Raw genomic sequence first — 12,567 nt, forward strand, 5'->3', positions numbered from 1 at the left:
ACACCTGGCTTTTTACATAGGTTCTGGAGTCAAACTCAAATCAAGACCATAACCCTACTCAGATCTTACACTGTCTAACCCCTTCCCCTATTTCCAGCCTACTCTATTTTTTTGACAGCTGCAGGCTACCACTCTCCACATACACTAATGACCCCAGAATTGTCCCAAACAAAATATTGAGTATCAAAGTTTTCTTTCTTAAATTTCCTTTGTAAAGCCTCTATTTTTCCTTGGTTCATAACAATGTTTAATTTCTACCAATGATCACAAGCTGGACATTTAATCTACAAAGTCACTTCTAAAGACGGAAGTGTCTGTAGAGGTGGGAACAATTCAAGATCTTCAATGTCTTCACTTCCTAACCCTGTGCCCAGATGATCAGGGCAAACAACTTAATAAATGTCTGAGTGAACTGTCCACACCGGCATATCCTCCACTCCATTTTCTCTATGCATTCAGTTTGAGCTCAGATTGGACAGCTCCAACAGCAGCCTCACACACCTCTTGCAACAACCCACTTAAACCCTGTGGACGTCCTCAGAACACTCAAGGATCCAGCTTGTTTTATTTTAGGATGTTTCTGATCTTCTCAAAGCCTCATTTCCTTCCTTAAGATGCTTCTAATTGTTTCCCAAGGGGTTGGATTCAGTCAGCACCCTCCTTGCCACCAGTTTCATCTCTAATCTTTACAGATTTTCTACATCATCTGTAACAGTATCTGCCTGTGTCTGTTTCATACCCCACCTTGGTGGTTCCAACATGCTAGTCACAAGCAGTTGGATCGTTTTACTTCTGGCTTCAACCTTGGAATCAACCTTCCATGTGTTGATTTCCTTCAGAGAATCTCTGCTGGAATCTTGACACTTAGCTAATTGGCTCACACTGCTATCAATGTGATCATTTCTATGCATGTCTGGTGGTTTCGTCATATGTGAATATTTAAGTCTAATCTATAGGTAGTGTTTACTGTGCCATGTTTATGTATCATGCTTGTCCTTGGATTTAAGGAATATTAGCACCAGAAGCATGGACTAGCTCAGGTGTATAGAAACCATTACTAACACCTTAGGGATGTGTCTTCTCATCTGCATAGCTGAGATGATAAATACCTACCGATTATGCCGATTAAATGTGAAGCTGTTGGCCCTGTGCCAGGAGACAGTGGATTTGTGACATCCCGCTGTTGCAGTTCCTAGAAGTTTAAGAAACTTTAAACTGTTCTAGGTCATGTGCCTCATGAAACAGAACTAGTCTTGTCTTTTAGTATGAAACCAAAGGAAAAAAATGAACTTTTCCCATGTAAACCAACTATCATTCATAAACATAGTCTCGGCAAAAGAAACCCTTTGTCCTTCCCATTTAAAATCTTGCAATATCAAAGATGTTCTTTGAAAAATTAGGTGTTCCCCATTCATTTCACCCTCCGTATTAATTCTAACTGGAAATTGCCATTAACTACCCTAAGAACTTTAGTTTAAGTATCTGTGAAAGCCCAATCTCATCAAACACTCTGCCTTGTGCCTTATCAATAAAGCCAAAGAACCCGTGTTAGCTGATGCATGTAAGATGGATTCATACAATGAACACACAGACATTTTGATAACAGAAGACTGTCTGAAAGGGCAAGGATAACCTTGTCAGCATCAATTGTGGATGGGAACTCACTTTGTCTGAGTCAGGACCTGAAAGTAGGAGTATGCATGTCAGAGGGAGATAAAACTCAAATGGTGAAATTCAGCAGAGCCTGTGTGTGAGAACATCTTTACAAAGAAATCTTTTTGTCTGGGGAGGATGAGCACAGGTTTGGTGCTAGACCACAGGTGACAGTTGATGATAGCATTTACTCTCAGAAAATTACCAAGCTTATGCTGAGTCAGTTACTGGGAGGACTCCACCTACACACACACTGCCTAAGCAGCTGCCTCTGTACTTAAGCCCAAGTGACCTGCCAAGAGGTGTCTGCAGCAGTTAGAAGAGAAGGGCATTCCATGCTTGCATTATGTGTGGGTGCTAAACACGGCACTTGAAACCTACATCTATGAGGTGTACATTTTTAATACAAAGATGACTCACAAGGTTTCACAATGTGTAAATATGAAGCACAGTCAAATTTATAATGTCATGGGTTCTCACCACAGCAGCGCTGCTTATGGGGTTGATTAGCAAATTGTTTGGACTACCAGGAAACTTGGAATTTGACACTCCTTGGTTAACAGAGGAGACTCATGGGACTTTTTCTTAGCTTTTGTTGCTGCATTTCTATCTTGTACCAACGTTACCTGTATAACCTACATATTGAAGCATCAGATTTTGATGGCAGCATCCAACATGACATTTCTTTGGAATTGTAAAAAAGCAAGTTGATTCTTTGGAGAAGGCACAATGAAAAACTTAAATAGAGAGCAATTATAAAGATTTAAAAAATAGGGACTGAGAACATAGCTTGATGGTGGCAGTGTTCATCTTGCATGCATGGGGTGCTGGGTTCAATGGTAGAACCATAAAAAGTGGATTAAAGTTCTGGAACATAAAGTAGTATTTATGTCTTTCCCAGTTTCTAACAATGCACATCTTTGTCTTGTGATGTGATTTAAAACACTCTGAGAGTTTAGCAAAGGTAAGCAAACTGAAGAATGGTAAGTGGCAGTCAAGCACAGCCAGAATCCACTTTCCCACTGAGGTGTCTTAATTTGTCTGTGGCAATCAGGATGCACTGTGTACAGAAATTAAATAATCAGTGTAGTCTCCCCTCCCCCAGCCTGAAACCTGCTTGCTCAGGGGTGGAGTTTCCTGCTCATTCGTTCTGCCACGCCCACTGCTAGACCGTGCCCCTTTGCTGTTTGGAGCCACACACGTGCTCACCCTGCTACTGGACCCCGAGATCATTTGGCGGGAATCGGGTCCCCTCCCCCTTCCTTCATAACTGAGTGTCGGAACAAGTAAAATAGAGCTTTGATCAGAGTGATTTTGACTTGGCTCCGTTTCTTTCTTCCGCCCCGTCTAGTTCCTCTCTTTCAGCCCGAGTTGGCATCTCAGTTGAACCGTTCGTTTCGAGCTGCTGGTCGGCCACAACAAATCAGTGCTGTCAAGGTGGCTCACAAACCTAGTATCTTGTTTCAATTCTGAGCCAGCTCCACCAAGCTACCCTCTGCCCCACATGTATGCCACAGCACATGTGTTAAACATGTCATGCACACACAATGAACACATTTTCAAAACAGGTAGATAACCCATGTTATACACTTGAATATGTACAATTTTTATTTACCAATTAATGTCTTTTCCTTTTGCAATTGAGTCTTCCTGTGTAGGTCAAACTCAAACTACAGTTGCCCCACCTCAACCTTCAAGGACTAATTAAAAGTGGGCATCATCACACTGGCCCAATTAACTACTTTAAAAATAAAAAATCAATGAAATATTTTAAAAATAGAAAGAGAAAGCTAATGGTAAGTAGCATTTCATGTGAATGCTAAAAAATCGAGTTTAGCGCTTGGTAAGTTAATTTTAAATGCTTCTGTTCTAGACATCATATTAAATCACTACAAAAATATTAAACTTTTCTTTTGGTTGAGGATGAACTGGCAGAAATGAGCCCTTTTATGTCTTACAAGTGAGATCTGGACATAAATGGAGCTGTCAGAAGAACAGTCTTAGAAATTATGACCAAAGAATCAGGCACTGCCAAGAGACCAGAATTCAAAAGAATACTGTAATGCTCAAGAATCGTGTGGCCTAGCAGCTATGAAAATATGAAAGAAGGAAGGAGTTCTAATGAATTTATAACAAAACCAGCTAGTATTTATGATTCTTTCTGAAGCTATGGTAAAAAATAGATAGAAAAATATGTATAAGTAGAACATAAGACTAATTTAAGAGAATTATGAACTTAAATTTTGATTTCATATTTTCTGCACAAGAATCAAGTGATTGTTTTCTTCATTTCCATAAATGCTTCAGTCAAAGCAGAATCCAGGGGTGATCTGGACAATGTAGCCATCACACATTCAGAAATGAAAGCATTATCACAGTGTCAGCTTCTGATCACTTAGGTGTCGGGAATGTTTGTCGTGCACGGTCACTATGGAAACAGTTGTCATCAATGTGTGTTTTCAATATCAGGGGACAATGAGTCATCCTTTGTTAACTTGAAGGCCACTGGAGAATGTCATTCATGAGAACACCCAGAGATTACAGCAAATACACTTGGATCTCCAGAACCAACCCTTGCACAGTGCTGGGTCAGAAGAGGGCTTTCATCAAATATTTGCTGTTGTAATCTCTTGAATCTACAAGAGACAGACCAGGGCTCATGCTCTCATTGGGTTGACAACCTGGTTGGTTTTCTTTTGAAGATTCAGAGCAGCATCAAAGCCACAAACAACATGGTGCTGAGTCAGAAGTACTCTGCCCTTTCAAAAGTGAAATGTATAAAGCACAGGGTGAGTTCAAGGCCAGCTGCGGCAAGTTAGGAAGCCTGTCTCAGAATAAAAAAGTAACATGAGTGCTGGGCCTATCAGTGGTAGAGCCTCTGGCTTCAACTCTCAGTGTCACCGGAAAAAAGAGAAGCTCATCCTATCCCCTGACATGCGGTGAGGGAGGCAGCATAGACGAATATCATGTGCTATGCAAAGCACTCCAAGCAAGGATTTGTGAGGCAGAGAAATCCTTTATTGCCACGGGAAGCAAGTTCACTCATCTCTTCAACAGTTTTAGGAAACACAAAAATGCAGAATTCACACAATAAAGAATAACACAGACTTAGGGAGAAATGGTCCCTTGGGTTATATTGGCTGTAATACTGAGGTAACCAATTGACCTTGTTCAGTGAAAGTATCTTAAACGAAATGAAGAACACCCCACTAGTTATAACATCTAATTTATATATACCATTCAAATAAAAATATATATTATTTGCTTTAATGTATAGCAAGTTTAATACATTAGTGTTCACAAGATAAAAATTGTATTCTACTGAAAACGTGTGTGTGTGTGTGTGTGTGTGTGTGTGTGTGTGTGTGTGTGTGTGTGCTTCTTCTTCTTTCTCTCTAAGCTTGGAAGTCAGAAAAGTGTGCTACTTAAGGAGACTTTCTTCTGGATTTAAAAATGCAGGTTCTAGGTCCAGGAGAGACAAATATCAGCTGGAAGACTACTGCGTCTTTTAAAACTTGTATGTTAAAATCTAAGAACTTGAACTGTAAGACGTAGTTTTTTGTTTTTTGTTTTTGTTTTTTTAAAAAAAGAAAAAGGACCACAAAATTTCTCAAAATAGATTAAGGAACACAGGAAACGGTTCATGAAAGTATAGGGATAATATCCAGTGCTGTGGCTAATATTAAAAACTGAACATTCTATTTAAATGGTATCGCACTAGCTCTACACACAGTGGACAGTGAGACCACAATAATCAACCTCACGGTAGAAACAGAGGCACATGGTCCCTAAGATACTTTTTAGTGGGCAAGGTGCTATGGTCCAATAGAATCATCTAGGAAGGGAAAAGCCTTGTAATGGTAGAAAAGCTGTTTACTGGTGTTTCTACTGTAGAACTCTTCTACAGATCAAATTGAAAAGTGACTATCTATGTGACACTGCTTAGAGCCTGTGGTGGTGCACACATCTCACCTAACATCTGGCCAACAGATTTCAGTATAACAGATTAGGAACTCATATCTATGACAGCATGATCTAAAGCAGAACTAAAAGCAAGACACACATTCCACGTCCATTCACCCACATCATCCATCATCTTTATCACATCTAGGGCTCTCTTACTATGCCTTAATTTGTTTAACATATTCTGAAATATCAATGTTTTTAAGTCAAGGCTTTTACACAATAACCCATTTATTTCATGTCCTCTGTCCAACCTTTGTTACATCTTGAGCAGCTGCCATAAATATAGCCTACCTCATTTTGGGAATGTTACTCCAATTTTTAATTTGTGCATTGATTAAACCAATGAAAGTGACATTATTTAGCAACAGCTACATATTTCCTATTAATCAAAATCAATGTTATCAGGTATTAAACACACAGTCTTCTCCTTGGTGTAAATTGTGTATTTATCTTCCATCTTTCTCCAGTCACCTTGCCAACAACTACATTGCCCAGACTTTCTTTCTATGACTGCAAAAGTTCTAATTGCTGACGAGTAACATTTATGGTAAATACACTTAAAGTAGACAACAAAATTTCAAGTAAAATGAATGGTATCCACATCTATTAGACCACAAGGTATCAACACCTAGACTTGTTTCTATAAATTACAAAGACATGTTGTACATTCTTAAATAGTGAATGCCTACAATATTGAGCCTTTCCACACAAGCAGCTTACACAGAAAGGTATGTGGTCAGTGCTTGTTACATTGCAATGCTCTCTTGATTCCCTCTTCTGTGGCTGTTGCTTTGTCCTGATGTTCACAGACTACTGTGTGGGTTCTTATGCTTTGGCTATGGTCTGTGAGCTGAATGAGGCAACACTGGTTATTAAGGCTTAATCTATGATGGAGCATTATCCTTGAATCTGGTGCCATTTCCAGAGAACAGTCGGAGCATCTCAGCTATCTTGAGTCTTCGGGCTCTGTTTTAATAACTTTCTTTTCCAAGGCGAATGCAGAGTGAGGATAGTCTTTTAGAATCCCAAGGCTCTCTGCATAAAACAAAACCAGAACGAGTTTGGAACTGGAAATCAGTGGACTACAACATCAAGTTATTAAACCCCAAACTTCCTAGCAAACATTAACTATTCATAATTATGAAATTCCAGATGGAATTTTATTTAGTTGTTAAAAGCATGGGTTGTGGCAACATGGTAGTGATGTATTTCCAGGACTCAGGTAGTTGAGGCAGGAGGACTGCTTCAAGTTCCAGGTCAACTTGGGCTATGTGCAGAGTACCCAGCCAGCCAGGGTCACACAGCAAGAACCCATTTCATGAAAAACAAACAAAAATAAAGACAGACGGACAAACAAAAACAGAAACAAACTCACAGTTTTATTTAGACCCCAACTGCACCAAGTATTAGGTATAAACTAATTGGGGTAAGTTACTTTGTGTATTACCTATAAAATGAGGAGAGTATAGACATAGAATACGGTGAGTGGCAAGGGCAAGACATACATGAACCCATAGACCTTTCTAAATTTATTTTATTTAATGTGTACTGGAGTTTTGCCTGCATGAAGGTATTGGAACCCTGGAGGTAGAATAGCAGACAGTGGTGAGCTGCCATGTGGATCCTGGGAATTGAACCCAGGTACTCAGGAAGAGGAGTCAGTGCTCTTAATTACTGAGTCATCTCTCCAGTCTCCAGAGAGACCTTTCCAAAAATGCTTAGTTAACTGTGTTAAATATATAGAACCAAACTGGTCATTTACATACAAATGTTAATAGCTAAAATATTTATCATTAAGTTGAAACAGGAATACATCTTCAATTTTAAATATAAAACAATTTCTAAAAGTTCTTCTAGCCATGGCATTCAAAAATTGGGATAAGTGGGAATAAAGGTTACTTTCATAAATAATGATTCCATGGAGTTTTATGAATAGTTATTTCAATAATATATGTATTATACTTTACATATATGCAAAAATATGGACATTACAACACACACACACACACACACACACACACACACACTTTAGGAATCACTTTGTTCTGTTCTATGTAAAATCCCAGCTTAACTAAATCTCCGTGTAGCAGAGATACCACGTGTATCACCAGGGTGAGACAAATATGACCAATGTAATTGCGCTATTTCTTTTACGTAAAGACTTCAAAGCAATCTGGGTTTGTAGGGAACATGTGAGTTTGTTAAGAACTTTAAAGAAGAGGTTGGCTTTTCATGTTGCTTAAGATATGAGACCAATTTGCTATCATGTTAGGGTAATTCCATCCTCAACTTCTTTGACAGTCAGCGTGAAACAGTGGCCGGGTGGTCAAGGGTCAGAACACTACTCAGGACATCAGGCTTTTTAGCATCCGCTCCTAGGAGCATGAACATAAAGACAGGGACTCTCTGGATAAACTTCTCAGCAGGTCCTCAATGGACAACAGCTATAAAGACAGGTTCCCCCTGACTGAACGTACAAACCCAGTGAACTGTCCTATCTCAGCTTTCCCATCTATAAAATCAGCGACTCTGACCAAGTGATTCCTAAAGTTACTTTTTTATTCAGAGACTGAGTGATACTAGACTCGCCTCGATGGTGTTGGCAGCCACTATCTACTGCTATCTGACTCATTTGACTAGAGTACACAGATGTGCCTATCATTCCAGACATCAACCTCACCCTAAAATGCATCTGCGCAAAAAGTCAGGTCCTGGTACTCAAGGCTCTCTCAGCACAAGGACAGATGCAGAACATGCCCGTGACACACCACACACCACAGCACTGCACTGTCAGAAAAGGAAAGCTAGTCCATCTCAGCATAACCACTCAGCTTAACCTAACTGCAGGTCAAAATCCATAGCTAGTCAAGTCGTCTTAACCTATACAACTCTTCCCAGACATTCCTTATACTGTTATGATTCTCAAAGAGGCTGGCTAACATTTTAGCAATCTAAAATTCCCCAGGGGAACTGACAAGTGACACAGTTCAGTGGGGACAGAAGTGGGAGAGCAGGGCTAAGGGAATGCTGTTCAGGTTTTCCCTGGTTGCAGACTGTGTTCTCACCTGAGGAGTGGGACTTCGCCTCACTGGAGTAAAGCCTACTCAGCTCCCCATCGACCACAAAATGATGGGGCTGTCTGTTCTGCACACTAGGAATTCGGAGATTCAAAGGTCTTTCTCCTAATGAAAGGGAAGGAAGAAAGAAAAAGAAAAGAGAAAACAAAGTAACATTTTAAACAGTCCCTGTGATTTTTGTTGTTTGGTTTCTGTTTGATTTTATAGATAAACATTCACAAGTTGCCAGAACACACCTTACTGAGAATGAGAAGAATCAAGAGGCTCTGCAGCATTTATAATAGCCAGGAAATGACATTTAAAATAATAACTTAGGAGGAAAATAAATGGCAAGTCATTAATGTTAGTACCTGGCATATACAAACTGTTGGGGGATACTTAAGAACTAAGATGAACCGAACAAGAGATGGACATTTCTAGGAGCCTTCTAACGCTGAGTTATACAGCTCCTCTGTAAGACATTTTCTTAATAATCATATACTAGGGCATGCTATTAACTAACCACACATTTAATAGTAGATAGGCAGAGAATGCTTTAGGCCAATTATAGTTTTTTTTTTAAAAAAAAAAACATAATCCATGAAAAAATAATTAGTACAAATACTGTAAAATGTGTTACACATCATATTATATTATCTGTCACAGGAAATTACTATCGCACAGCAAGTTATCCTAGTGTCATAAATTAATCACCATCAAAACATTCATAATTGTCTTTTCTTATATGTTAATTCTTAGCCATTAAGAAGGGTCAGAGAAGCTAAAGAAGACCTTAGCTACAACGTTTCTGTCAAGTGTTAGAAAGGAAATCTTTGTTTTACTCTGGTGTTGTGATCGAAGGTGACATTTTATTTCATAGCTAGAGAATGCTTACTAACGAGGTATTCTTAATTTGAATTGGAAGAAAAATCTTTGCCAATACATGTCAGACAGGATTACCATCCATGACATATAAAGGAGTGCAGAAATCAGTCACAAAAACCTCTAACCTTCCATTAATAACTGAACTAATGAAATGCCAAGGTAGAAATATACACAAATGGCAAAGAAGAAATATACACACATACACACTCCCTGAATATCTGGGAAATGGCTCAACATCTCAGCTATCATGCAAATGCAAATTAAAATTAAATTTCCACATCGCTCTAGTTGGAGTGGCTAACATTGAGCCAGCAAGTGCCAGAGAGGACACAGGGCAAGAATTCCCTGCTCACTGCTGGTGACAGTGAACACTGGTACAGCCACCTTGGAAACCAGTATGGAGGGCTCACAGAAAACTAAAAACAACCTCCATGCAACCCAGCTCTACCACGCCTGCATACATGCCTACAGTGTTCTGGAGACCCTACAACAGAGATGTGCGCGATCCGCTTATCACTGCACTCCTCAACAGCCAAGATATATCATCAGGCCTAGATGTCCACCAGCAGAAGAGCAGATAAGGAACACGAGGTACAGGTGCATGGGGGAGTTTTATTCAGCCAGCCAGAGAGAAAAGTGAAATAATAACACAGGGAAGCAGATGGGATGGGAATCATATTACATTAAGTGAGGTAAGCCAAACTGAGAGACCAACTCCACAGTTTCTTTTTTATGTTGAACCTAGATGCACACACTCGCGCACGCGTGTGTGTGTGTGTGTGTGTGTGTGTGTGTGTGTGTGTGTGTGTGTGATGAAACCAGAAAGGGGATGATAGGAAGAAGGGATTTTATGGAGGGTGAAGGGAGAGAGTGTAATATGGTATGTGTTACAAGAAAGGAGCTGTTGGAGGGAGGAAAATACTGCATGAAATACCACATCAAAACCTGTTACTTTGTATGAACTTAAATCATTTTTTTAAAAGATGGACTCTTACTTGGTGAAACAAATTATTAACAATACTAACCTCTTACTAGAAAGTAAATAATACATAAAATAAGACAATATCCTTCAGTATGCTATTTACTGATATTGAAGCTGAGGACTGATTTACAGGGCTACACACCATTCCTCGCTACTTGAAGCTAAGCTGTGCATAAGCAAGGATGTCTTTTGTACTGCTCTGCCTTCTGGCCTTGGAGGCCTGCCTGGCATATAGAAAACACTTCAGAAAACCTTTTCAATGAGTGGATGACACTGACATGGGGTTTTCTTCATGCTGAAGACAGGAGAAAAGCCAAAAAGATTTTTTTTTTCAGAGTAGTAAAAACACTCATGACTCAGCTTTCTAACACAGACTTGTGTTAGGAAACAAATATACATTTTAGACAAATTGATTTTTGAAGTTTAAAGAACGGTGTTTCTGTCATTCCCACTGTATTTCAGTGGGAGGCCCTGGGTTCAATCCTAGCACCACAAGGAAACAGGTGCTATCAGCAAAGCAGCATCTTTGATGGAATCTGTTTCTTCGTGGAAATGGGCTGCATGCGCACATCCCTGTCCTGACCACGCCTCTACACATGCGCAAACTATAGTACAGGAATAATAAATCGTAAGGACTTTTAGAAATTAAAATACACAGGATGCAGGATGACCACTTTCCTTTGAAAAGGAACTAGTGAAAATGGATTTCCGCAGATATGATCCCTCCAAGACATAAAGGGATCCATTCTCCCCACTTCTCTTTGAGAGGCAAGTGGCCAGTCACTGCAGAGGCTCACCTTGTCCATCAGAGCTATCAGAAGGCAGGCCGCCATCAGGGCTCTGCTCGCCGGAGCTCTGCCTGTAGAGCCCGGCCGTGAGTCTCCTCTCCTGCTGCAGCCTCTCATACCCGGCCTGGGCACACAGGAGCTCCATCTGCTTCGCCATCCCCTTTTCAACCTGCTAGTGAGTAAAGCAAAGATAAAAGCAATAACTACAGCATTCTAGATTTCTTCATGGCCTGATGCTGCTAATTTGAGACACCAGAGAATGCATTTAGTATTTATTAAAAGGAGCTCACACTTCCTGTGGATGTATATCTGCCTCCATAACTATGAATGCATGCTTGTGTCATGTAAGACACCAGGTTTGTTCAAAAGGTTTCCTTTCAGTCCCATAAAGAGAACTCTATGTAAACTCAAAGCCAATGTAACCTTCACTTTGTTTCCCAAGGTTCTGAGTCCTTTAAAGGATTTCCCCTTCTTTCTAAAAAAAAGAAAAAAAAAAAAGAAATCAAGAAAGAAAAAAGATGGAAAAAAGGAGCCTAAGAGCAGCAGCAACATCTGCTGTCAACTGCTTTGAGCACAGGGTGAAATCCTGGCATCTTATTTTAGGATTTAGCGCTACCCAGATTCTGCTATGATGACAGCCTGCTTGGAGGAGAAAAGGTGTAAAATGCTTGTCTAGAAGAACAAGACAAACACACCTCCCACCAAAATTAAACAATGCAAATTATGCAGAGAGGCATCCCTGCCAGCAAGGATCTCTGCCTCCATCCCAGAGTGAAGCAGCATTTCCAAACCACGCATAGATGGACATGTTTGAAACAGAAGGCTGCTGTGTGACATATGAGGTCACCTCTGCACGTGTTTCAGAGGCTCCTTTTCTGTGTTCTGCTTTAAATTACTTGCATGTGATATTCAAAGCAGTGTGTCTATATGACATTTGCCAATGAAGTAATAGTCAAAATGCAGATATGATTCATTATCATGTTATATAAAAGTACTATAAGAATGCCACTATGTAAAATTGGTTACAAAAGTCATGATTCACAATTTTAAAAATCAATAGATGGAACACATAATGGATTAAAAAATGGGAGAAATGCCCTTATCACTTTTCTAGACATGTACAAACCAGATCAAAGGTAACAACTTCATTTCAGCCAGTTAACTGAGGACATTTCAACAGGCCATTCTGGGAGGGAAACACAGTAGCAAGGTTTGTCAATACTAAATGGGCCTGCAA

The 12,567-nt window shown here is 39.8% G+C and overlaps 1 protein-coding gene across 2 annotated transcripts in view; it reads right to left on the bottom strand.

Moving 5' to 3' along the window:
* Positions 1-4,649: 4,649 nt before the first annotated feature.
* Nab1 (NGFI-A binding protein 1) overlaps positions 4,650-12,567 on the bottom strand; it is a 42,798-nt gene continuing 34,880 nt past the window's right edge. Inside the window, exons 6-8 of one of the 2 annotated variants that reach the window (XM_021172236.3) lie at positions 11,340-11,499; positions 8,685-8,801; positions 4,650-6,654 (exon numbers count right to left, since the gene is read on the bottom strand). In XM_021172236.3, the coding sequence (XP_021027895.1) occupies positions 6,566-6,654; positions 8,685-8,801; positions 11,340-11,499 (366 nt within the window). In that variant the 3' untranslated portion in view covers positions 4,650-6,565. Of the gene's footprint in view, positions 6,655-8,684; positions 8,802-11,339; positions 11,503-12,567 lie in introns of both variants that reach the window. The other variant, XM_021172229.2, reaches the window with a different exon arrangement.

This window comes from Mus caroli, unplaced genomic scaffold, assembly GCF_978045245.1.
Source record: "Mus caroli unplaced genomic scaffold, Mus_caroli_1 scaffold_1, whole genome shotgun sequence".
NCBI classification, from domain to species: domain Eukaryota; kingdom Metazoa; phylum Chordata; class Mammalia; order Rodentia; family Muridae; genus Mus; species Mus caroli.